This window comes from Capra hircus, unplaced genomic scaffold (assembly GCF_001704415.2).
Source record: "Capra hircus breed San Clemente unplaced genomic scaffold, ASM170441v1, whole genome shotgun sequence".
Classification (NCBI taxonomy): domain Eukaryota; kingdom Metazoa; phylum Chordata; class Mammalia; order Artiodactyla; family Bovidae; genus Capra; species Capra hircus.
This window is the reverse complement of record NW_017190168.1, coordinates 19,351-41,786: the sequence shown is the minus strand read 5'-3', so window position 1 is coordinate 41,786 and position 22,436 is coordinate 19,351. Positions and strand designations below refer to the sequence as shown.

General features: G+C 40.7%; 1 protein-coding gene across 1 annotated transcript in view; it reads left to right on the top strand.

Annotated features, from left to right (window-relative positions):
• Window positions 1-2,684: 2,684 nt before the first annotated feature.
• LOC108634838 (SH3 domain-containing kinase-binding protein 1-like) overlaps window positions 2,685-22,436 on the top strand; it is a gene marked incomplete at its 3' end in the record, with an annotated part of 37,700 nt that continues 17,948 nt past the window's right edge. Inside the window, 1 exon segment of the mRNA XM_018045198.1 lies at window positions 2,685-2,862. Within this exon segment, the coding sequence (XP_017900687.1) occupies window positions 2,754-2,862 (109 nt within the window).

Below are 22,436 nucleotides of genomic sequence, written 5' to 3'. Positions count from 1 at the left end.
TGGCGCACAAGTATCTATTTAGGTCCCTGCTTTCAACCCTTTGGGGTATATTACCTGAAAGTGGAATTGCTGGATCATATGGTAATTCTGCGTTTAACTCTTTGAGAAACCACCATGCTGTTTTCCACGGTGACTGCTCCATTTTGCATTCTCACCAGCAGTGTACGAGGATTCCATTTTTTCCACGTCAGCACTCGTATTCCTTTACAAAAAAAAATCTAGCCATCTTGGTGGGAGTGAAAGGGTATATCATTTTAGTGTTGATTTCAGTTTTCCTAGTGAATAATGATGTGGAGCATCTTGTCGTGTTCTTATCGGCCATTTGTATATTTTCTTTGGAGAAATGTCTGTTCAGGTTCTTTGCCTGACACTCATATTTTTGAGGCAGTATGGGAGGAAGGAGAGAAATAGATTAAGGAAGTAGATAGAGCCCAACTGGGTGGCTGGTTAGATAACGAGGATTAACACTGAGTCTTCCAGCCAGGGTAAGTGTGCAGATGATGAGCTATCAAGCAGGATAGCTCCCGTCGCTCCCAGAGAAGGGGCAGATTGGAGGGAAGATGTTTGGTTTTGGTGAGGTTACACTGAGCCTGGATGAACCTGGTTGTTGGGCCAATGGAGAGGCTGTAGGATGCACTGCCGTGGTTGCATGTCTGGTTGGTTTCTTTGGAAAAGGGCAAGGCATATTTTTGGTTTTGTCTCCTTGCTTCCATCTAAGAAGCAACTTATGGAATTGTGTCATCATTAGGCTTATGTATCTGGCAAATGTGAACAATCATTGGTGTGGGGCACAGAATCTGAAACTTATGAACCAGATCCTCTCCTGTTGCTGATTTCTCAGCCCTTAAGCACCTCCTTCATCAGATCAGTCCTTCAAAACTCGTGAGGTGCTGCTCTGAAGCCTTGGGTATGAACATTCTTGACAACCATGGCTTCTGAGGCTTTTCCCAGTGACCACCCCAATTTTTCAAATGTTTGCAACCCCTTCATCCTTCCCCAGCTGCATGCCATTAGTGGTTAGTGCTAAGCAAGTACTCAGCATGTCACCCACAGCCCACTGAATTTCTCTGAATCACTCCTTGGCAAAACTGGATGTTGCATCACTGCATTATATTGTGTCCAGTTGGGAAATTGGTGTTTGCATGGTCATACCCACCCTACAGTGGAGAGTGATGTTTAAGCAACTCTTCTACCCCCAAAGAAGCAGCCACTGGGGAAGAAGACCCCACAGTGGCTGCTTTTCTGTATTTCTAGAGCCATAGCAGGCTGGCAGCCATCACTAAGAAAGCATCCTTTCATGCAACTCAGGCTGGCAGTGTTTGCAGATTGTCCCCTGATGCCATCTGCCTGTGAAGCTGCACAAACCCCCAGCAACTGCTGTTCTAGCAGGCGCCGGGCTGCTGAGGTGGGAGTGCGTATACATACACGCGCATGCACACAGCTTTACGCTGTGTTGGCCTGGTGCGCCAGCTGAAACTCTCAACCTAGCAGAGCACCAGCCACAGTTGCTGGTTTCCGGTGGGGCCCTGGTAAGGGAGAAGAGGGCGAGGCTGTTGTGAACAGGGCCAGCAATCGGGGAATTGGATACGGTAACTAACACTTGGGTGTGTAGGAAGCTGCTAGGCAGTGGCTATGTTTTGACAAGCTTTTGTTCTGTTCTTTCCACCTCTGCCCAGGCCAAAGTGTGGCCTCCCACCAAATTTTCCATCTTCCTGTTCATTCACTGAAGGACCCATGCCCAATTCTTGCCCCAGCCTCTTTCTAAAAAACACATCTTTCCTCTTTGAGCCCTTCCTGACACCCAGGTATGCTTTGACTCTAGGCGCTTCGCTTTCCCTTCTTCCCAAGTCATTGTGATCCTGGGTCCAGACAAGCCCAGAACCCCAGCCCAGATCTGCAGCTTGTGAATTACTATCATTTCTGAGTCTTAATGCTTTTGAACATAATTATGTAAATTATTAAGTAATTTGAAATGATTGTATCAGGCATCAGGTTTTAAAAATCCAGATCTTAATGGAGCTTTGATAAGAGACTACCTCATGTAAACTTTGTGTGTAAAGCGTCAGGTATTTTGGGCTTGAATTTCTGTTCCAACTCCTCAACTCTGCTGTTGTGGCATCAGAATAGCCATAGAAAATACCTAAATGAAATGAATGGGCTTGTATTATAATGAAATTTTATTTACAAAAACACGTGGTGGGCTTAGTTTGCCGACCTCTGGCTTAGAACGATAGTCTTTAGTTTGTTATCTCTGTGCTTTTCTCGGTTAAGGATTTAAAAGCCAGAGGAACTTGGTAACTGTAAATGAACTTAAGTCTTCTTTTGGGTTTAGCATTACTGTGAGCACAATGGTGATGTGGGAATATACTTCTTTAAACCCCTGTTGGAAGAATAGAAACCAGAAAGTTTTTGAGGGGTGACTGTGCTTGGCCAAAGCTTGTCATTGTTCAAAAAGTAGAACAGGCTGTCCCTTAGAGTTGTATGGTGGCCTTTATGATCACTTGACCATAGTCACAGAAGGTTGCATCACTGTATTGGACATTATTCTGTTTTATAGGACCAGGTGCTTCTCTACCAAATGTAAGGAAAACAAACAACAGACACATAGGAAATGGTGTTTCTAAAATGTTGCACCGAGTTGAGATCACTGTAGTGCATTCCAGAAAGCTGAAGCTTAAAATAGAGACATTTGGAAATGTTAAACTATAATCTTGTTTTCCTTTTCTTTATCCTCACAGGAAATAAAGAAGGAAATGAAGAAAGAGCCTCTCTCCAGCAAAGCTCCAGAAAAGCCCATGCATGAAGTGCCCAGTGGAAATGCTTTGCTGTCTTCTGAAACTATTCTAAGAACCAACAAGAGAGGTATGGCAAAGGAGAGAGAGCTCTCTCCCCACACACAAACCCAAACTGATAACTGCTGGGTGAACTGGATCAAAGTTTGAATTTCTGGAAAATTGAATGGCATTGATTTTTGTATACGTTTTGGTTGCATACACACTCATACATGGCAAGTAACGATACAATAACCATACTAAAGGAAACTAATGAAAAATTTTTTTACAGTGGTAGACTAAATTTCTAAATGATAGTTTTTCTAGGACTTTAGCTTTCTCTTTTGTGTCTATTTTTATGGATGGCAGGTGACTTCAGAGAATGCTATGGTGCTGGCTAAGCCAAGCAGGTCTGGCCATGCTCTCTTCTTAATTTAAGGGCAGACTTCAGCAGACTCTTTCTCTCTCTAACTGCTGGGCTCCCAAACACAGGCCTTGTCTCTCAGTTTAGGAGGCAGGACTTACAGAGATGCAGCTCCTTCAGCCTTCTGTGTAACCAGAAAACCTTTCACCATCTTGTCTCCACCTTGGTGGATTTTCTAGTTATCAGCTGGTTGGAGTTTTGTTTTCTCCCCTGTTCACCCTTTGTGACCTTGTTGTTTAAAATGGTAGGAGAGATTCTATAAGATAGCACAGATGACCTGACTCAGTTTTATACTAAAATGGAAACTGATTTGCCTTAGTTTTTCCCATGCCTACCCTCCCCATTGGACCACCCCAGGCACACACTGATCACACCCGAGGTAGCTTAACTTTCAGAGGCAGCCTTTTCAGGGGCTTATTACTTCCTTAAAGAGAAACATAGAACCGGTCAAAAAGCAGGACCCAGAAATGTATTAGCAAAGAGTTCCATTAAAAAGAAAAAAGAAGGCAAGTTTGCATAACCATGGGCAAGAACAGCTAATCTTTCATCAAATTTAGACATTGTAAGACTTTGTCCAGTAAACTGTCCATTGATCATAGTGCTTGAGACCTCAGCTTTGTGTCTCTCTTCCTTCCTGCTTCTTCCTCTACCCTCTCCAGCTGCCCTGGGTTACATTTCCTTTTTTGAATTATTCAGATGAAATATTGGCTGGCGGCCCACGCTGGTTAGCAGCTATAGGATTTTTTTTCTTTCCCTTTTTTTAAAAAACCCATCCTGCCAATGGAGATTTCCCGTTGTAAGAATTTGGGCTGTCTAGCTCTAAAACTGTAGCCATAGCCCAGAGCCCATCCTGCGTTCTTGCAAGTAGGTTCCAGAACTCCTGAGGCCTGTGCTCACTGGACTTGGACAGCTAGAGTTCGGTGTGTGGGTCTGCACCCCCAAACCTCCCTTGCTCACCTGAGCCCCTCCCATTTCTCCTGATACTGCTTGGGTCAGTGGGCTGAGGAATTACATACACAGAAATCAATGGCAAGGCCTTTCCAGCCAGCTCTGTTTTTGTAAAGTAAAATAAGATCATTCAGGTAATTCATTAATTTAGCAAGATAAGGAATTAATTAAGGAACTAAGGTAATTATCCAGATGAATTTGATAAAATTACCTGAGAACTTTTAAATCAATGAAAGAATCAAACTTTTCAGGTAATTGTCTCTTTACAACAAAAATATGACCTTTGAAGTACTCTACAGAATTTTTCATTAACCAGAAAAGGGCATTTAAAGAACTGGCTTACTGACTTTAATATTCCCTTTTTAAGCCTCCACCTGATTTTGACCAACTTTTTATTACTCCTAGGTATTCTATATAATGAATCTGTCATTGACTCTGAGACCTTAGCACGTGAGGGTGTCCTGTAAATATGAAACACATAAGAAACCATCTTCATTCTATCCCAGGCTTCATCCTGACCCCCAGGTCACCTGGGCCAAACATAAATTTCCAGTTGAAGGGAAGAATTGTGTACCAGGATCAGGGCTGTCTTTGGCCCTGCCCCCACTCATCAAAGCTAACAGTATCCTACTACTCCTTATAATAAACAGGGAGCTGGATTGATTGGCCTTGTCAGGCCAGATAAATAGTTCATTGTGCTGAGCTCAAAAGCTACATTTTTTCCCACCCCAAATTAATGAAAAACCACTTTTTTCCCCTTAAAACAAGGATCAGAGGCTAAATCTGTGGGATGATTCTAGTTACTTGTAAACACTTCCGTCCGACTAATTTTTTCAGGTTTTGTGAGTTATTGTAAATGACCAAAGTCTCCTCCTTCCCTTTGTCTCCATCAAGCTTTGTCCCTAGAAATCTCTTGGATGTTTTTGTCCTTTGCTGTTGTTATGGAAGGAAGTTGCCTTCAGAGTGTAGTAATAGGCTACTTGGATTCACTAACTTGGAGTTTTTCTTATAGTATATGAGTCCACCTTGTGGTTCAGCCTTGGACCCTGTGTGAATTTGACAGAATTAACACAGATTCTTTTTCTTCATCTTTATCAAATGTGAGATGATTGTTTACTTTATATGGGCTATATCATTTGATACAGGCTTAGCAATGGTTTAATAAAGACTGAAGTCTATTTCTATGGAAAGTCTGAAACTGAACCATTTTATTGAGTCCCGAACTTGAGACAGACTGAGCTGAAGAAATATTGTGTCCAGAAGTTTTTGCATTGGGGACGTGCCTCACTTTGCAGCAGGGGCAAATGGGTTGTAGTAGCTCACGGTGTGGGATGAACCCACTGCCCCCCCACCAAGGCACCTGCAGAAGGTCAAAAGATACTACATTTGATGGGAGCTATTCATAGCCTTGAGAAAAGGCCAGGACCATGGAAACATGAGTTTGGGGACTGATTAGTTTCAGTTTTCAGCTTTAACCTTTGCAAAGCTCTACAGAGTTGATTTAGGGAGGTACTGGAATGACTCCCCGGGCTTTTTATTCAAGTAAAAGATGTGACTGAAATTGAGAGAGAGAGAGCAAGCAAGTGAGCAAACAGATCATCCCATTGTCCTGCAACCATTAGCTATATATTCCAGGCATTCGCACTATTAAGGACAGTTGTATCTGCTCTCAACCTTGGCCACTTCTCTGGGCTTTACCTGAGTCACAGTGAGGGAGCTTCCTGGTTAAAATAAACCTTCCCCAAGGCCTGAGAGGTCATTTTTTATGTAAACCTGAAGCATGGATGGTATATATCTTAAAGTTATCCCAGACTCTAGAATATTAAAATTACAGTCAGAAAATGTAAAAACTTTTCTTGGAGCAAAACATCATTCTCATGAACCAGAATGAAAAAGATTGTTTCCTTCTGAGAATGATTTATTCTTTTGCTTCTTCCATCATAGAACTCATATAGGAAAGTAGTGGGCCCTCCTAAATTTTAACATTACTACATAGAAGTTTATTTTTAAAAGACGCTCACACCTTGAGTTTAAAACCATAACTGAACAGAATGGATGCTTTAACCGTTAACAGCAAATACAGTAAATATATCCTTGAAAATGAGCAAGGAGGGTTTTGTTCATTTGAATATGGACTCTTTTCCACTTGAAGTAGAATATAATTAAAAAGCTTTTGGTTTCACCCTTATAAGTGTTTCTCATCGAGGTTTATCCATGTGATAGGTTAAATGTCCAGCCTGGAATCCGTACCCTGCTGGCCTCTGTGAGGATCAGCTTCTGTTTCAGGGCTCTTATTTCCCAGTTTTTGTACCGTTAGCAGCCTCATGGGGAGGCTGCCTCTCTCTGAACCCCTCCTGCTGCCTGTAATTTTGGATATTGTTCTTTACTCACTTTGGAATGGATACTAACAGACATTCCCTAACACATGTTTCCTGTGTGCCTGCTATGGTCCTGGCCCCGTGCTTTGTGCTGGGACAGAGAGAAAGACTAGAAAAATACCAGCGGGTCCTACCAATAAGCAGTTCCAGTCTGTTGTGTCACTTGAGAAATGTTAAGAAAGTGCTGCACATTTCTTATATCTTTTTTTCTGGCACAGTGGGGATATATCTCTTATTTACTTCTGTCATTCTGAATGTGAAGCCACTCCACATGTTTCTGGTTGGCTTTATATGTCCTTGTTTCTATTTCCAGTTTATCATGAATTCAGTGTTTGGTAAGTCTCTATTGTATTTTGCACATTTATTATTCTTTGCTATTTTATTATTGTTATGCTCTCCTGATATACAATGTATTCTATAATCATCTTTTTAAGTCGCTCTGCTACTTTGGCATCTGCCTTCCGAAAGATAAACTGCTTTTACCATCTTTATTTAAGGTTTGTTGTGCATTTGCATTTTACTGCCCCTTCCAGAGATTAATACGGAAAGATCTGAATGTTTAAAAGGATGTTATGTAACAGGTATAGTGCTGATGCTATGAGATAAGATTCAAGATGAGATGGGGGGAGGGTTGCTGTCCAAGTTGGTAATGTGGCTATGACTTTGAAGCACACGACTGTTTGAAGCTCACTTCTTGTATATGTAGTCCTTCAGACAGGTTTAATTCAAAAGTGTTCTTTGCCAGAGGGACCAGCAGCTGCTCTGCCTCTGGTGACACACTGTTGCTTTAAAAGTTAGTGCATAAATTCTCCAGAATTCATTTTCTGTGGGGATTGGGGCTATATACACGCCCCTCAGTGTAACATGGACCCAGTGTTTGCCTCACAGAGGGTCTCTCCATTTTGGTCTGCTGCCTGCAGCTGTCAGAAGAGTTTCACCTTCCGTTTAGGTTTCATCTTCTCAGTTTCAGCACTAGTCACTCTAATCCCTAAACACATTTGGCCATGGTGACCCTCCTCCCATGACTGTACGAAAGGGGAATGTTTGTTCAAGCTTTCACTTCTTGAGCATTTACTTAGCAACTTTGAATAATATCCTTGAGGTATCCATTGGCTTGTCCATCAGAACGTGAGTGTGAAAAAAAAGAAAAGAACGTGAGTGTGTGCGTCTGTATGTAAATGTGCACATTCTGGTGTGGAACTCTTGTGTTGGCTCAGAGGCAGTGGCATGGATCGATTCTTTGTTTGAAATGAAACTGTAAACAAAGGATGGAACAAGTGTGTCTTTAATAAAGAAAATGTCAACTACTTTGGTTTTCTAGTGCCTTGTTGTTTGAGGTAGGTGTGAGATCTGGGGATTTGTTACTAGAAGCAAGACTTTTTTCCCTTCAAATTTCTTTTTGGAGAAACGAATATGAGTTACCTCCAGTTAACTAGGAATCAGAAAATGGGGGGCATTGAGTCAGATTTTTCTTTAAGTTTCCAAATCATCTGTCTGTTTTACCTAAATTTCTGGCTTTTAGTGAGGGTTAAGAGAAGGCATTACTATTGTGTGGAAGCTCTTGGCTGTCACTTCACCCATGGGAAGATAAAAATAAAGCTGGCCACCTGGCAATGAATGTAGATGAATATCATATATAGTCATGCAGTAATATATATGTCTATCTGAATGTGTCTGTATATGCATTTATGGTCTTTTCTTTTGCCCCAGTGGACCTTCATTCTTGAAAGTTTGAGAGTAAAGGGGCCATGGAGAGGTCTAATGCAGTAACTGGTCCCTGGCTGCATTTCTGACAGGTTTTATTAGGAGCCCATGTTAGGATCAGTAATTGGTGTTAGAGTATGGTGCTCTTGTCCATTTTCTCATCTGAGTAGTACTGCCTACTGGGCCTAGGGTTAGTGATGAAAAGAGTGGGAAGAAGTCATTCTAGAAGGATGTTGCGATCACATTTTTTCTATAATTTTTAATGTGTGAGTCATTGACAAAATTATTTTTAGAATTTTTCTTCTATTATATTTGTCTCCTTTTTATCTCTGTGCCTGGGGAATAAAGCATTAACAGTGGAGTCATGAGTGTCCCATGGAACAATCAATGGTTGGAGACTTCAACCCAAGTCCTTCCAGAGGACCCTCCCTGAAGTGGTTTTGTGGTGGTGGCTCCACCTGGTGGCTCTCCTAAGAAACTCCTCCCCCCCCCCCCCACCCCGCCTTTTCTTTCTCCCAGGAAGAGTCTTGTGCAGGATGACTTTGGTTCCTCTCATTTAGTGTTCTCAGTCTGTGCAATTTCATCTCCGACCCATGGCTTCTCACATTATACACGTGTTCTCTTTGGCTCCTTTCCTTTCTCTTCTAATATTTACTCATTAAACTCATAGAATCTGTTTCTCTGTCCTTGTTCCATCTCTTATACTCCTACTGATCAGGATAATTGCTGATAAGCATTTAAAAAATAAAGGACTCCTGTAGGCAAGACTCTAAATATAGAAACTAATTTGGACACAATAGAGCATTACACTAAAATCCATGTGGGTAAGCCATGGTCTCCACCTTCATAGCTCTAAGAACTCCTAACTGCTGCTTTACTTCTTGTTGAACCCAGTTTTACTCAGAGGAGTACTATTTTATTACTGATGTTTTCTTCAATTGTCAGCAGGTAGTGGAATAAAAAGCCAACTGAGTTTGCTGGCTTCATTATCATTTGTCAGTTCTCTACAGGAAGTTCCTTCCTGTTTGGGAAGGGGCTGCCCCTCTATGCTCCTCTGGATATACCACTGAGCATAGTGTTCTTGATAAATAAATCTGTTTCTTCTTTAATTTTATTGTTTTAATTTTTTTACTTGATGACATTGCAGACATGCCTTGTTTTAGCTACATTGTGGGTTAGTCTGGGAACTTAATCACCACTTACGACTTTGTTTCTATGGGAAAAAGCATTTGGAGTTCTAAACACTGTGCATAGTGCATGAGCACTTGTAAATCTCACTTGATTTTTTTTTATTTTGTATTTTATATTGCTGGCATAAAGCCTTAGGTACCTTTTAAAAGTCAGAGAGTCTATATAAGTGGGAATGACTGAAGTTGTCTCATTTTGTAGAGGAGTTTATGATTCACATGGTGCAGAATGCTGAAATTGTATAAGCTGTATGCAGCATACCAGGGCCCAAGGACAGTGTTGGGCTCAGCCACATTGCACCATTGTATGCAGTGCTTATTTTATGCAGTGCTTATTTTCCCAAGTCCTGAGTTGAACCTTGGTGTACTCAAGTTTATATTTATAAGGCATGTTGTAAAAGAGGTTGGTGTTGTATGTTTCCATGTACTAGAGAAGAGCCCATGCAAATAAGCTCGAATAGAAAACAGACCAGCATTTCCCAGCACGTGTTATGCAGAATTGTAGCCCTGTAAACTATTCTCAAATGGGGAATGAAGAGAGAGACAAAGAGATAAAGAGAGAAAGTTGGCTGTCAGGACAAGTAACTTTCAGCCTCAGCTATGCATGTGCTAAGACCCTCTTAGAGACTGATAAACATATTATAATTTTGCAGGCTCTCAGGTGTCCTGCTTCTCTTTGACCACTGAACCACATTTTACTGGAGACTAGTTAGGATTCCACTTTGAGGTGTGCTGGGCTTTAAAATGCAAAGCAAGGACTATCTAAGCATGTCTCAGATCATCTTCAGATTCTACCTTGGACAGGTTATGTTAGAATGAGTGAGTGCAGATGGTGATGCTGGCACTGAAAGTAATGACTGATGTTACTTCTCAAACCCATGGCTGTGAGTAAACAAGTTAGATGATGCTGTGAGAACATTCCCGAAATCTAAAATTTGAAAGCTATTCTTTTTGGTTGTTTTTCAAGTGACAAGCTGAAAATTTTTTCTCTTGATCATTTTTTGCGTCCTCGTATCTAAGAGCGTCTCCCTGGGCTGGGTGTTAGCAGGAAAAGAGGGCAGAGCCAGTAAACTAAGAGGCCAGGTCTACCTGGGACTTGAGTCAGGATGGAACTTGCGCATCTAGTGGTGAATTTTATAATGGTGACGGAATGGTCAAAACATTTCCGCTGTCTTTTCTATCCACTTTAGTAGAACTATAGGGAATCTTAGCCTTTCTTGACTCTATTAAAACCTGATTGGACATGAAGAAGAGCTTTATTCATTCTTTCCCACTCCTTGTGAAAGACGTGGGCATTTTGAGTTCAGATAATGAACCTACCTATAGGGCCATGAGAATAAACCACGTAGCCTGCAATTTCAGAGTTGTAGAATCATAGATTTCCTGAGGTGGCTGAGGTCCCTGTTAGTGGCCCAGGATTTGGCCTCGTTCAGGGTCCCATTTGTCAGCGTGCCAGGCATGAGGACATGGAGTCTGCTCAACAGACCTGAAAGGACATCCCTCTGATCTGGGGGGCTGTGCTTTGCTGAGGCCCACATGGGCTCCTCCTTTCCAAAGGGAGCTTATTCTCAAAAGAGAACTGATAGGTTAACTCAAAGTAGTTCGTTGGAGGTCTTGTGTTGGGACAGCAGCTGTCCTCACTTAGAGAAAGCCCTGGAAAGGAGACCTTTTCTTCAGAAGCTTCCTCATTCTCTTTAATTACACAGATTGGTCGTATTGGTCTGTCATCACAGCCTGGTCACCCCATGCCATCTGCAGCCACAGTTCAGTCTTTGGACTTGTGGTTTTTTGTGCTTGTGAGGCTCTGGGACTGCTCAGCCCTGAACAATGAGGACGTTTCATGGCCTCTATCTTCCTAAGCCATGGTCAGACTGACAGCAGGCCCAGCTGCAATGCTGGGTGGGCCACCCTTTTGTCTGCAACTAGAAAGGGAAGGAAAGGACAGCTTGAAGGTTCCCCTGGGTGTGTGTATGTGTGCAGGTTGCGGGGGAAGTGCATTCCAGTGGGACTGAACTTATTGTTCCATTTATGTTTCTCTGAAGACCTCAATAAGCTCAGTGACAGCAGGGCCTTGTTGCAGGAAGAATGGCTGGGGGCAGAGTCCAGAACCCCTTCTGCTACACCCCAAAGTTTCTGTGGGACTTTGGGTAAGTCTCATACTCTTGTTTTCTCTTCTGTAAAATAACGAGAGGCTATTCTTGTTAACTCCCTTAGGGAAATTATAAGGATAAAAATTAGGAAAGAGAAGTTTGGGGGCAGAGGGTGGTAATAGTAGTATGGGGCATCACTCACTGAATATAGTAGTAGCTGTTATTAAAAGTGATAAACTGCTGGTAGGGCCCCAGAGTGTTGGGAAGAAATTATTGATGTCTGAGAAATATTAATAAAGTGTCCATGAAAGGGCCAGTGATCAGATGCACACAGAGCACTCTCTAGTTTAGACTATATGGTAGGCCATAAAATAACTCTTCGTAATTTTAAAAGGATTAAAATCATGCAAAGTATATTCTCCAACCACAGTGGAATGAAATTAGAAATCAACAACAGACATGTGGGAAATTCACAAATGTATGGAAATTAAACAACATACTCCTAAATAACCCTAAATAACCAGTGGATCAAAGAAGAATCCACAAGGGAATTTTAAGATACTTCAAAATGAGTAAAAATGAAAACACAGCATTCAAAAATTTATTATTGCAGGCAGCTAAAGCAGTGCTTAGAGTGAAATTTATAACTGCAAATGGCTATATTCACAAAGAAAACATTGCAAATCAATACCTTGTTTTTCGAGCTTTTTTGAGCTATATATAACATTGTATAAGCTTAAGGTGTGCAACATAATGATTTGATATACATACATATTGTGAAATGCTTGTCTCAATAAGGTTAGTTAATACATCCCTCACCTCTTAATTGCCTTTTTTGTGTGTGTAGTGATAAGAACATGTAAGATTTGTCTTTCTGTGGCTTGCTTCACTTAGCACAATGCCCTCAAGGTTCATTCACATTGTCCTTATTTTTATGGCTGTATAATATTCCTGTGTCTTTGCACACCCACACCTGTGTTTGTATCACTTTTAAAAATCCATTGTTCCATCAATGTACACATAGGTCATTTCCATGTCTTGGCTATTGTGAATAATGCTGCAGTGGACATCAGGGTGCAGATATGTCTTAGAGGTAGTGATTTAATTTTCCTTTGAAATAGAAGCTAGAAGTGGGATTGTCAATAACCTAACTTTTTACCCCAAGAAATTAGAAAAAGAAGGGTAAAATAAACTCAAAGCAAGTGGAAAAAAGGAAACAATGAAGCTGAATGGAAATAAATGAATGAGACAAGAAAAACAATACAGAAAATAATTGAAACCAGAAGTTGGTTCTTTGAAACGGTCAACAAAATTGATAAAGTTTAGCTACAGTGATCAAGAAAAAAGAAAGAAGACTTAAACTACTAATATGAAGAACTAAAAAAGGGACATCACTCTTCATCTTAGACAAATTAAAATAATTATAAGGGCATACTATGAATAACTTATACACTGCTGGTTGGACTATAAAATGGTACCCCTGCTTTGGAAAACAGTGTAGCATTTCCAGAAAATTTTAAGTATAGTTACCATATGACCCAGTATATCACACCCAAGGCAAACCACACACAAACATGTACACACATGTTCATAGTAACATTGTTCCTAATAGCTAAAAATTGGAAACAACCCAGATGCCCATCAACTGATAAATGGATGAACAAAATGTGGTTTAATCTCTACAATGAAATATTATTTGACAATAAAAAGCATGAAGTACTGATACATACTGCAACATGAATGAGCCTTGAAAACACTGCTAAATGAAGGAAGATCACATGATATGAAAGATCACATATTGTATGATTCCATTTATATGTATGTCCAGAATAGGCACATCCCTATAGACAGAAGGTAGGTTAGTATTTGCCCAGAGCTGGGTATGGGAACGGAAAGTGACTGCTAATGGGCATGAGGTTTCTTTTTGGGGTGACAGAAATGTGCTAAAATTAGGCTGTTGTGGTGGTTGCACAATTCTGTAAATACATAAAACCCATCACACTGAGCACTTAAAATGAGTGAATTTTATGGTATGCAAATTAGATCTCAGTAAAACTATTTAAAACAATTGCCCCATAAATTCGTGTTACAATGTGTCATCTGACTGTGTCTGTCCGTCTGTCCTTCTCCTTCTCTTTTCCGTCCTCAGCCACTACCCCGGCCCAGCTGAGGGGCAAGATGTGTCACTGCATTTATTCTCATCTTTACAAATTATATATTTCTCAGTGAAGCTTTATTTTTTCCTCATTCAATCAGTTGCCTAGGAGATAGTGAGTCTGAGGGATCAAAAAGACACTGTTTTGCTAGAGATGACCTAAATATTAGATAATCGATTTGAGAAGGGTAGAGAACTGACTGTGGCATTCTATTGTTCATTTCTTGAGGGGGGAAAAATGAGTTTCCCTGTAAATCAAAAGCCAGACCTCTTATTTTCTGAATTCTGTGCTTCATAGACAGAGCGTTTGCTGGAAAGGAAAGAATCCGTTTATGGTTCCAGCTTTTCTTGCCGTTGTCAGTAACTCTCCGTTGGCTATTTTAGCTCCTAAATCTTCATCTGCAGTGCTGATGATTTCTTTAGGAAAGATTCTTAGATGTGTCATCCCAGACAAAAGCATGTATATATTTGGGGGGATTTTTAATTGTTATTCAATCGATTTCTGGAAGGCTTACAGCCAACTTCCACCACCACCAGAAGTGGGGAGAGTGCTTATTAGTGTTTTTAGTTGGAATTTCTTTGATTAATAGAGTACTTCAACCTTTTTTCCCCCCTCTCCTGTTTGTTGTGTTCTTGGCTCTTATATTGAGATCTGTATACAATTTTTCTTACTGATTAGTATATTATTACTTTGTCATTCACAGTGGACTGTGCTTCCTGGTTTGTTGGCTTTTCATTTTGTTTGCAATTGCTGATTTTGATGTACAAAAATAGTACATTTATATGTGGATTTGCATATTGATGTTTTCTTTGGAGATTTTTCTGAATAAATTCTCACCTAATTTTTCTTCTTTATACAAGCTTCGGTTTTTAACTTCCAATTTTTAATTGATAAGGAATTTTAATGTAGAGTATGAGGTTGGTGTGCAAATTGATTTTTATTTTGCAGTAGCCACTTTGCCAGGACCACTTATTGAATAATCTAGCCCCCCATTCGTGATACCTCATTTATCATTTAAATTTTTTTTGACTTTCAGTTCTCTACCATTAATTTGTCTAACCATTCTTGTATCAATATCGTTAACTGTTGGGGCTTTAGAATACATTTGAATATAGGATTTGGCTTTCGTCCTTCCTGTTATCACTCTTCATTTTCAAATACATTTTAGCCACTTTCACTTAAATTCCATTGGTATTTGGATTTGAATTGCATTAAATTATATGTCAATTTAGAAAGAATTGACATTTGCTCAACTTTGTTTAAAAACTTTGTATTGTATTATATAAACTGCCTTTATCTACAGGTGCTTATATATATTCTTATACACATAAGTGAAACTGTTTTCTCCCCCTCACCTCTTTGCCCCAAACATCACAGGGGTCCAGCTATGGCAAATATATCACCACATTAAAACATATATCCCCTTCTGAATTCTAAATTGTAGTGATCCACTAACATAGGATATTACTCTGTTCATTTAAGTTATGGTTTTATCTGTGCTGTCTTGCTTACCCCTTTTTCCTACGTAGATTTTGGTTATTGTTGGCTTTTGTAAATAGGATCACTTCCCCTTCATATTTTTTTTTCTTATTGCCAGTCCACAGAAGAATTTAACTTTTGAATGTTTCTGTCATAATAGCCATTTGTGGAATACTCTTGCTAGTTATTGATGAAAATGTTCCTCTTTGGTATAGGAGAAATGCTAGTACTTATTAGAAGGTGGATGGGTAGAAATTACAGTTTTATATTTGAACAAATGACATTTTTTAAACAAAAACTCATTAACTTTTTTCAGTAAGATTATTTTCTCTCATTAGCTTTAGTTTTATTTTTAAAAATTTTATGGAAACATAGTTGATTTAAAAATCCCTTGACTTTGATAGAGCTTTACAGTTTATATAGAGATAGACTAAAAGACTCATTCACTTCTTAGAATAATACCGTGAAGGGTGGTGAGAGAAACATCATTTTCCGTCTATTTTAAATATAAAGAAACTGAGGTGGGGAGAGGTGAGAAATGACTTGCCCAACACACCAATAAAGGCAGACACAGAAGGTCTCTTGCTGCCTTCATCGCACAAAAAAATATATGCAGTAATATGAATAATAGTGTCAGAAAAGCTTTAGTGGATGGCTGATCTTTAATGGTTACTTTTGGACACTTAGATAGCATATTCAAAAGCAGAGACATTACTTTGCCGACTAAGGTCCATCTAGTCAAGGCTATGGTTTTTCCTGTGGTCATGTATGGATGTGAGAGCTGGACTGTGAAGAAGGCTGAGCGCCAAAGAATTGATACTTTTGAACTGTGGTGTTGGAGAAGACTTGAGAGTCCCTTGGACTACAAGGAGATCCAGCCAGTCCATTCTGAAGGAGAGCAACCCTGGGATTTCTTTGGAAGGAATGATGCTAAAGCTGAAACTCCAGTACTTTGGCCACCTCATGCGAAGAGTTGACTCATTGGAAAAGTCTCTGATGCTGGGAGGGATTGAGGGCAGGAGGAGAAGGGGACAACCCAGGATGAGGTGGCTGGATGGCATCATGGACTCGATGGACGTGAGTCTGAGTGAACTCTGGGAGTTGGTGATGGACAGGGAGGCCTGGCGTGCTGCGATTCATGGGGTCGCAAAGAGTCGGACACGACTGAGCAACTGAACTGAACTGCATTTCATGCTGTCAGTACACTTATATTCTTCTTTGTCTGTGTGTGTATTTCGGTTTTGGTTTTCTTTATTAGATTGTAAACTCCTTGAAGGAAGAAACCATGTTGTATTCATGTTGGAATCAACTTTAAATATTGGATGGAAATACACTTGACCCTTGAACAATGTAGATTTGAACTGCCTGGGTCCATTTAATACACAGATATCTTTCAACAGTACCGCATGGTCCATGGTTGGTTGAATCTGTGGATGTGGAGGAACCGTGGATAGAGGGCTGACTATAAACTATACCCAGATTAACCTCCATGTTGTTCAAGGGTCAGCTATATGTAGTTGTTCTCAAACATCCTAACCTTTTTGCAAAATGAGATACCAAAAGGAAACTATCAGAGAGAGAACAAGCGCATTAAGTTGTGTATTAGGGAGAAGGTGTTGAAATTCTGTGATTCAGAGAAATTGTCTGTTACTGAGCACCGAGGAGAGAGGAGACTTATTAAGTGTCTGTTTTGGAAAGTGGATTATGAGAAAAAGGACTGCATCTAGCTCTAGACCTGATAATGTGCCATTAGTAGAGAGTGAGAAAGTGAAGTACATTTCCAAAGGAGGGAATTTGAACCAGATCTTGAGTAACAAGATTGAAAGTAGAATTAAGTGATAAGGGTAAGTGTGTTTGAGGAAAGGCTCCTAAATGTTTCCGATTTCCTAGGTGAAGTATATCCGGGGCATGAGAAGGTTTAGATTTTATGTCATCATTTTAATCTGTGTCTGATTTTATACCCTTCCCCAAGGTCTTCTAAATGCAAGTGGATAGGCTTCAGTTTATCTCCATCCAACAGTGTACCTGTCTTCCCTCCTTTCTGGGCTCCTTCCTCTCTGATATTTGAGTGCTCAGCGTTACTATCAACAGAACCGAAGAGGGAAAGTGAAGATACTCATTAAAAGAGATGGCTGGATTATGTGATTATCTGTTAATTTTGTTTGTCTGGAACCCCACATTTATTATGCATTACTGGTGATTAGTATTGTGTTTTCAGATTTCAGTTTAAGTAAAATCTGTCTGTGTAACCACCTCCTGTTGGCTTGTTGAAGATGCTGCAGCTTTGGATCGGGGAGCTGTCTTCCCCACCCCCCTTGGATGGGTTCTTCAGTATTGTCATTGCTTGCAAAGAAAAATCAGATTTCCCAAGGTTTTGTTATTGAGTTTTCCCCTTATTTCTTTTAATCCTTTTTTCTAGGCCCTGGTATTTGACAGAGTAAAGCTAAAAAAAGCAAAACAAAAATACCAACCATATTGTAAAAGTTATCTTAAAAAAAATGTTTAGAAAAAAAAAAAGATACCCGTTGCTTTAAGTTTGACTTTTAAAAAGCTTGAAAGCAACTCTTTGATAATGCCATTGGAAACAGTATGTTTCTTTTGAAGAAATTAGCTTTCTTTTATCTAAATCTTTAAGATAAAAAGTAAGATGCTTGAAGTTATATAGAAAGAGAAAAAGTAACTAAGACGCCAACGTGTCTGACACTGTGTGGATAGGGACTAGCGAACCCAGATGAGCCAGGAATGGAAATTCTGATTCCATTTTGTACATATATGTACACCTCACAATATGCTTCATCTTTGCCTCCTGAGCTTGGGCTGTATAGCTCTGACCTTCTTGCACAGAATTAGTGTATAATTCATAGTTGTCTTTAAGAGCCTCCTTCTCGCCTTCTCTCTTTTCCTTTCTTCCTTCCCTCTTTCCTCTGTGATGTGTTACTCTTTAAGCTGCATCCCATTCTGGATCTAGGCCCAGGCTGTGCATATGTCGGCATATGTTGCATATGTGTCACCAGCTTTTTTTTAAAAAAAATTTATTTATTTTAATTGGAGGCTAATTACTTTACAATATTGTGGTGGTTTTTGCCACACATTGACATGAATCAGCCGTGGATTTCATGTGTCCTCCTGTCCTGAACCGCCTTCCCACCTCCCTCTCCACCAGCTTTTATTTACATTTGTGCGAGCTTGACTGGAATGACATGGATTGTGGAAATCCAGGTTTGACCTGCAGACAACCTTTTTCAGTTTATTAGAAAGCTTTATGTAGGGTACTATTTCACTTTTCTCACTTCTCATTGATCTGCTCGGGTGGAGATGTTAAATTAAAAAATGACCAACCTAAGTAGCAAGAAGGATTAAAAGAAGAGATGCAAGCCTCAGTTGGGTGGTTCCACAGGATCAATTTCTCCCTCCATCCATATATTCATAAATTATGGACTGTATCGATCTGTTCATATTGATGTGTGAACTCATTCTGTAAAAAGCCCAAGTTGAAGTGGAAAATGGAAAGTGATCATTTGTTAGAGCTGAGGAGTGTCAGCTTTGTATTGAAACCAAACCAAACCACACCAGACAGACTCCAGTGGCCTCCCTTTCAGTCTTTAGATTACATGGTGCCAGAGGCAGAAGAGGCTTGGGTAACCAGGAAGACTTGGTAACAGTTGCCAAATATCCTATCCATTTTCAGTGGCTTAGAACTTGACTGTGAGTACATTGAAGCTAGAAAACCATTTGTGTTCCTTTTTTTCCCTTATACTTCTGCCCAGGATGAGTCAGAGACCTTTATATGAGCACTCATGAGACATTCATATAGTTCACAGTGCTCACAGCTATTAGCCATCTTAGGAAGGTCATTTTACCTTTGAAACATCAGTTTCTTCATCTGAAAATTGGAAGGTTGATTGAGAACTTTCCATTATTCTTTAAATCTGAGAACCCTTTCTGAGTTTTTGACTCTTTAGTTGCCAAATTTCCATATCTTCATTAGCATATAACTAGTTCTTCAGATTAGGGTCATGGTACTGTTTATATATAGTCCTGTGAAGCATTTTAACCTGTGTACCCTCATTTTGGTCATTAAGCCTTTTGGAATGTTAAAAAGGTGAAAGGTCACACTCTTCTTTTTGCAAATGCTTTCCAGAGTCTCCAGGAAGGAATGTGTGTGTGTGCGCACGCTTAGTTGCTTCAGTCATGTCTGACTCTTTTGTGACCCTATGGACTGTAGCCCTCCAGGCTCCTCTGTCCACGGGATTCTCCAGGCAAGAATACTGAAGTAGGTTGCCATCCCCTCCTCCAGGGGATCTTCCCATCCCAGGAATCAAACCTGCGTCTCCAGGAAGGACTATTGGAATCCATTTTGCATATTCTCAGCAGCCCGTTCAAGCTTCTATGGCCAACAAATGTTTGTTGGATGAATCAGGTTCCAACATGATCTATTGGAAAATTCTGGAGAACTTTAGAGGATTTTGGTTCTTTGCTGAGAAAGCTCCGTGGTGGTTTATTGAGCAGTGAATTTGAAACAGTGTTTCTGCCTTTGGTAAACCACTGTTGCCCACTGCACGATAGTGCAAGTTTCTTACTCAGCTTGATTGTACAGGGTTGAATGGGTGGTAGGACGTGTATTCATTTTGTGTTCAGATTAGCATGTTTCAGAATCCTACTCCCCCAAAGACTTTTTTTGTAGCATCTCCATATTTATTGCAGTGGGTGTGGAATAAAAATCTCTCATAGCAAATTGGCTTGATTTGCAAACTGTAGGTACCAATCCCGTCCCCTCATCTTTGTTAGATGATGCCTGGAGACTGCTAGCTAAGTGATGTAGATCCTTTGCTGTTATGCCCAAGTCGCGAAAGCTCCCAATGACCACCAGGGAGCCGGTATCCAATGCAAAAGCAAGAGAGTTTTTATTACCAAGCTCGAGGTGGGGCTCCCACCGTTACCGACGCAGCGGCTAAGGAGAGGAGCCCCGAGTTTTGGGTTACACTGCTTATGTAGGGAATATTCAGGTGAAAGGGTAACAAAGGGGGTGTTCAGGCTGAAGGACTGCTGATTGGTTACTCTCTTCTATAGGGTTGTGTGTGGATTTCTGATTTTTTTTTTTTTACTTCCACGGTAAATCATTACTTCCAAGGTAAATCACAAATGTAACTCATTACTTCCAAGGTAAATCACAAAGGTAAATCATTACTTCCAAGGTAAATCACAAATTCTTGAACTTAAAGTCAGGAGGTTTAACCTAAGGGCTGATTGGCTCGTGCACAGTGGGGCAAGTTTAGGCAATATCCAAAGTCTAAGTCTGTTTGCCTGGTACCTTTGCAAAATGGAGTTCTTTTACAAGATAGAGTAGCTTAGGCTCTTCGTTACCATGTTTAAAAATTTCAAAATAAGGTTTTAATAAAGAGACATAAAATCAGATCAAGAAGGGACTTGGAACGGGTATTTGTACACCCATGTTGATAGCAGCAAGGAAGAAATTTTGATATATGCTACAACGTGGATAAATCTTGAGAACATTATGCTAAGTGAAATAAGCCAGTCATAAAAACGACAAATAGTATATGATCCCACTTGAATGAGGTCCCTAGAGTAATCAAATTTATAGAGATAGAAAGTAGAGTGGTAGTTAACCAGGGGCTGGAGGGAGAGAATTGATATGGAATTTTAGTTTGGGAAGATGAAAGAAGCTCTAGAGATGACTAGTGGTGATGGTTGAACAGTAATGTGGATGTGCTTAATGCCAGTGAACTGTGCCCTATGTTATGTATCTATTACTGCAATTTAAGAAAGGATCATGAATGAATGGAAAATACTCAACACCCTTCTACCCACCAACAGCTAAGAAGTTTTAAAAATTAATAATTACCATTGACACGTCATATCTGTTACACTACCTAAATTGAATTGTGTGTTTTCTGAGGAGTGGAGAATGACTTGGGTGATAGAATTCTGGGATAGGAGAACAGAATTCTGGGACAGGAGAAAATTCCTTCTGCTTTATTTTCCACTTGCATTTGTTAGCTGAAAACAAACATGCTAAACAAGTAGGAAATTAGTAACTTTTTCCTGGCCTTTGAAATGAGTGTTTCAAGGAGATCCAACCAGTCCATCCTAAAGGAGATCAGTCCTGGATGTTCATTGGAAGAACTGATGCTAAAGCTGAAACTCCGATACTTTGGGCACCTCATGTGAAGAATTGATTCATTGGAAAAGACCCTGATGCTGGGAGGGATTGGGGGGAGGAGGAGAAGGGGACGGCAAAGGATGAGATGGCTGGATGTCATCACCGATTTCATGGACATGAGTTTGGGTAAACTCCAGGAGTTGGTGATAGACAGGGAGGCCTGGCGTTCTGCAGTCCATGGGGTTGCAAAGAGTCGGACACGACTGAGCGACTGAACTGAAAAACCTCTAAAAAGAAATCTTTCTAGAAACTTCTTTTACCCTTTGTGACTGGATGAATACAGCCAAACAGTCAAGGGAAATAACACTTAACTTACCAGGATAGAATGATACAGTGTAGTTGCAGCCTTTATCTTTCCTGAGTGTGTATGTGTGTGTGTTTGATTAGAAAACGAATTTATTAAATGTAAGGCCCGAGGTTGAAGGCACAAAGAGATAAATAGACAACATCACTGTGGAGAAAGGGGCTTCTTTAGGGAAAAGACCTTTGCCACCACTGATGTTGAGAACTGGCTATCAGAAATTTCATTACTGCCCCTTCCAAGTAGTGCAGTGATGGTGGCAGGGGCCGTGAGGGTGAGGATGCCATGAGAGAGGCAGGCTTCTGCCGAGGAGGGTGGCTTTGAGAAGGGAGCAGAGGCAGAGACGCACGTCTTTCAGAAGCACACAGCCCAGCCCTATGCGGGGCCTCCCAGGACTTCAGCCTCTCAGGGGAGCACGATTGCTCTCCTGAGGCCTGTGGTGACCACCACAGGTACTCAGGTGGTCCTCCTCATCCAGGAACTTGTTCTGCACGTGCCATAAGTGCAGGTCTTACAGAGCCTGGAGCTGGTATTGCAGACGGACCCAATGAGCAGATCCCTGCAGGGACCTGGGTAGGGAGGCTCCAGGCAGAAGGCAGTGAGCCGGGCTCGGGCAGGGGCGCTGGTTTCATCCCCCTGGGTGCCAGCCACCAGGGTGCCCAGGAGGACAAGAAGGGCTGCAGAGAGGGAGATGCCTCATCTTCATGGCCTTGCAGGAGGGCTTCTTAGTGTGTGCTCTAAACCATTTCTGAGGACCTACCCTGTGCCAGGCATTGTATCACCTACCAGTGGCCGCAGTCATGCTTCATAATGAACA